The 4,037-nt window shown below is 32.1% G+C and overlaps 1 protein-coding gene across 4 annotated transcripts in view; it reads left to right on the top strand.

The window, feature by feature from the left end:
* The window catches only part of MIB1 (mindbomb E3 ubiquitin protein ligase 1), a 110,431-nt gene that overhangs the window by 33,096 nt on the left and 73,298 nt on the right, over window positions 1-4,037 (top strand). For all 4 annotated transcript variants that reach the window (XM_025038583.1, XM_025038584.1, XM_006920033.3 and 1 more), the window contains exons 5-6: window positions 1,679-1,745; window positions 3,009-3,213. In XM_025038583.1, the coding sequence (XP_024894351.1) occupies window positions 1,679-1,745; window positions 3,009-3,213 (272 nt within the window). The remainder of the gene's footprint in view (window positions 1-1,678; window positions 1,746-3,008; window positions 3,214-4,037) is intronic.

The following is a 4,037-nucleotide window of genomic DNA, read 5'->3' as shown; positions in this document are numbered from 1 at the left end:
TAAATTACAGTAGGTGTTAAAATTATTTTTAAGGAGATTCTTTTTCACTGTATTTTTAAAGTGTAGTATTGATAATTGAAAATGATTGACCTAGAAACACTTCAAATACTTAAGTGCTTAGGAAAATAATGGTGTTTTATTCAGTGGATTGCCTTATATTTCTGCTCTTCATGGATCGTTGTTCAAATGTTGACCCCAGCTATTTAATTTAGAGTATAATTAAATATTATATTAATGCTAATATATGCCTTCTATATCCTTTCCATTTTGAATATATTCCTCATTCAAAGAATTCTTTAAATTTCATTTTTTTCAACTGTTTGATCGCTCTCATTAGGAAGAGAAAAATATCCCACTGTCTCTTTGCCTTAATTTATTCCATTTATGTCTAAAAGCTAGCCATGTGACTCTAAACAACTACTTTACCTGCTAGTATTTATAATTGTATATATCATTGGTTATCAGGTTTCCTTTATTATCTTCATGCTTCTTCATTTTTAAACTGTGAATTTCTATAGGATGCCTATTGATTATTTAACTTGCTTCAAATGAAGCCTTACATTCTATATGTGCTCAGGTACTTAATAAATATTATATATATATAGATCCCATTTTTTTTTTTGTTGGATAAATAATACTCTTTTGTATGGTTATGCTATTTATTTAATGAGATTTCTGTTGATAGGTATCTGGGTTGGGTTTTTTCATTGTTGCAAGCAGTGTTTCAGCAAGTATCCTCATGCATGTGTCTCTGCACATTTATGGGTGTATTTCTTTTGGATAGATTCCCAGAAGTGAAATTGCTGGGTCTAAGTATCATACTAAAACAATCTGACCACTGTGTCTCTTTGGCTAGGATTTAGCTAAATGCGATGCTCTAGTGGCAAAGGAGCTGTAAAAGAGTTTGGTTCTGTGTGTGTGTGTGTGTGTGTGTGTGTGTGTGTGTGTGTGTGTGTGTATGTGTGTGTGTATAAAGGAGCTCCTTTCCTTAATAGAGTGAGAATATACTGATCATATATATCTATATATACCTATATATCAGGTACTATTAGGCACTATAAGTAAATCTGCTTTTTCACGGTAGCCTCCTAGGTTGCTCTTCTAAGTTCACATTTTTTGTACTTTTTCATTATATGACACCTGCCTCCCCATTCAGATACTGAAATAGTAATTTGTTTTCTTATACAAGCTAAGTGGAAAAGAACTTAGCTTAATCATGTTATGGCGAAGTAAGCACAAAAGCTGATGTAAATAGGAAAATTGAGCAAAGAATAAAAAGACTGTACTTTGTTCTATATTTCATAAAACTGATTAGAAAAATCAAATGAATTCTTTTTGGGTATAAATATTTTAAAAATGAAATGTGTTTATGTACATTTTAAATAGTAGATATTCGTTATAGTCCCCTCTTCTCCTTTTTTAGCATGTGTTTCTGAAAATATAATGGTAAAGATCCAAGCATTTTAATTTTGAACTTTAAAAGAAGCTAAAAGTAAGTAAAGTATGACCTATCTGAAGATCAGGTTTAGTTTTTAATGGGTGCTTTTGAAAGCAGTGTTTAGTGTGACTTTTGACTTCTGCTGAGGATATGTTTTAAATGAATATTTTTGCCTATTTTAGGTACTGAGCTATATTTGAAGTTTTCAGGGGTGATTTTTCTGGTTTCTTTTCTTCTTAGTCTGATCTAAAGTGTGTCCAGGATGCCAAAGGAGGTTCATTTTACAGAGATCACTGCCCTGTGCTAGGTGAGTTAGCAGACTAGAGAAAATTACTAAATAATGGGTCAGAGTTCATGGGATCAGAAAAATGTTTAAATTGAACTCTTAAAAACTATTTACCATTAAAGATATTTAAAGAAGTAACTTTTTGATTTTATTTTGGTTTTAAAAAATTGTTCTTTTTCGATGATTTATGTAGACATTGAATTGTCATAGCTTGAGAACTGAGATGCCATTTATGTCATAATATGTTTGAAACTTTTGTCTTTTAACCATAAACTTATATTGTTGAAAAATTTTGTGTTAGATTATCAATGTCATATCTCTTATGCTACTGAGAATAGGATCTGACAATTTAAAGTTTATAAATTCCTTAGAATTTGTGTAAAATTGCCTTCTTAATACAAGAACAGCTCCAAGATTAGGGTAATATAATACATATAATTTTACATATCATTAAAATAAAAGAAGAAGAAGAAAACCAAAATTTTTATTTTATAGATTTTTATTGTTGCCGTGATGAACATTTACCACATTCTTTTGATTAAGCCTTTAGTCTCTGAAAGCTTTCCTTTCTCACTCATGTGAACGGTGTTCTTCTTTCTAAATAATTATTGGATTTGCCTTTTTGCCAAAAAGTGCTGTAAAAGAATAATCTATATTTTTGATGAGATCATCCATTTCTCTTGCTTTCAGAAACTTTGTGTCTTGCCGTCACAAGAAAAGTGTAGAATCAACATACACATTTTGAATCGCTTATCGTAGTGTTTTATGATCATGAATCCTTTATCCCACTACTAGCTTTGAAAATAATCTAGGGAATGGGCTTTGAAATATTTAAAAATGGTCTTTATGTAAAAATCACAAAAACCTTTGGTTAAAAAAAAGTATTAAGCACTTCATTGTAAAAAATGATTCCATATTTCTCTTTAATGGTCTGTAGTTATTATGGCATTGATGCAGTGATAGACAACAAGTCTTTCATGCAGAAAAGTGAATATTTTCAGTACCCAGAGCTTTGTATTCTGATGTAGGGTTGCATAGTCTTTTATAGATTCTATTACTGTTCAGTCATCGTTGTAATTCATCATATTATTTCATTTTTTGAGTCTGAAGTTTTATTTTAAAGATCTCTAGTTCTAGAATCTGATATAGCATATTCTCAAAACATTTTAGGATTAGGTAGTAACAAAGTAAAAATCTAGAGCTTTTTCTTGTTTAAAAATAATGCAGTTTCATGTTGTCGCTGTGACTTTCCTTTTCCTTTGTCAACTCCCTCTGCAATTACAGGTGAGCAGAATGGTAACAGGAATCCTGGTGGATTGCAGATTGGTGACCTGGTAAATATAGATCTTGACCTAGAAATTGTACAGTCTTTGCAGCATGGTCATGGCGGATGGACTGATGGCATGTTTGAGACTTTAACTACAACTGGAACTGTGTGTGGCATTGATGAAGATCATGACATTGTAGTTCAGTATCCAAGTGGCAATAGGTTGGTGATATTTCCTTTTTTTAAAAAAATTATTTATTTAAATTAGTTTCAAGTATATAATACATTGGTTAGACATCTATATAGTTCATAAAACGATCCTCCCAGTTGCTCCCTCTTTCCCCTGGCCCTCCACCTAGCCATCATATTAATGCTAACTGCATTCCTTTTGCTATGCTCCCCATCCCCGTGACCTTCTATCAACTACTAATTTGTACTTTCTTAACTTTTCACCCCATTTCCCAGGCCCTCGAAACCCCTCCCCTCTATCTGTCACCAAATTGTCCACTATATTTGTGAGTCTGTTTTTGATTAGTTTGTTCTTTCTGTTCCTTAGATTCCGCATATAAATGAAATCATATGTTATTTATCTTTCTCTGGCTTATTTCATTCAGCATAATAACCTCATTTTTTTAAAGGCTGAGTAATATTCCATTGTATATATGAACCATAATTTCTTTATCCAATCGTCTGTTGATGGGCATTTAGGTGCTTCCATATCTTGGCTATTGTAAATTGTGCTGCCATGAATATTGGAGTGCATAGATCTTTAGAAATTATTGTTTTGGTTTTCTTTGGATAAATACCCAGAAGTGCAATTGCTGGGTCAAAAGGTATATCTATTTTTAATTTTTCGAGAAACCTCTACTGTTTTCCATAGTGGCTGTACCAATTTGCAGTCCACCAACAATATATGAGGGTTCCCTTTTCTCCACGTCCTTGCCAACACTTGCTGTTTTTTGATTTATTGATGATAGCCATTCTGACAGGTGTGAGGTGATATCTCATTGTGGTTTTAATTTGCATTTCTCTGATTGTTAGCGACC

This window comes from Pteropus alecto, unplaced genomic scaffold (genome assembly GCF_000325575.1).
Source record: "Pteropus alecto unplaced genomic scaffold, ASM32557v1 scaffold146, whole genome shotgun sequence".
In the NCBI taxonomy this organism is placed as follows: domain Eukaryota; kingdom Metazoa; phylum Chordata; class Mammalia; order Chiroptera; family Pteropodidae; genus Pteropus; species Pteropus alecto.
The sequence above is the reverse complement of the archived record's forward strand: the minus strand, read 5'-3'. Positions and strand labels throughout refer to the sequence as shown.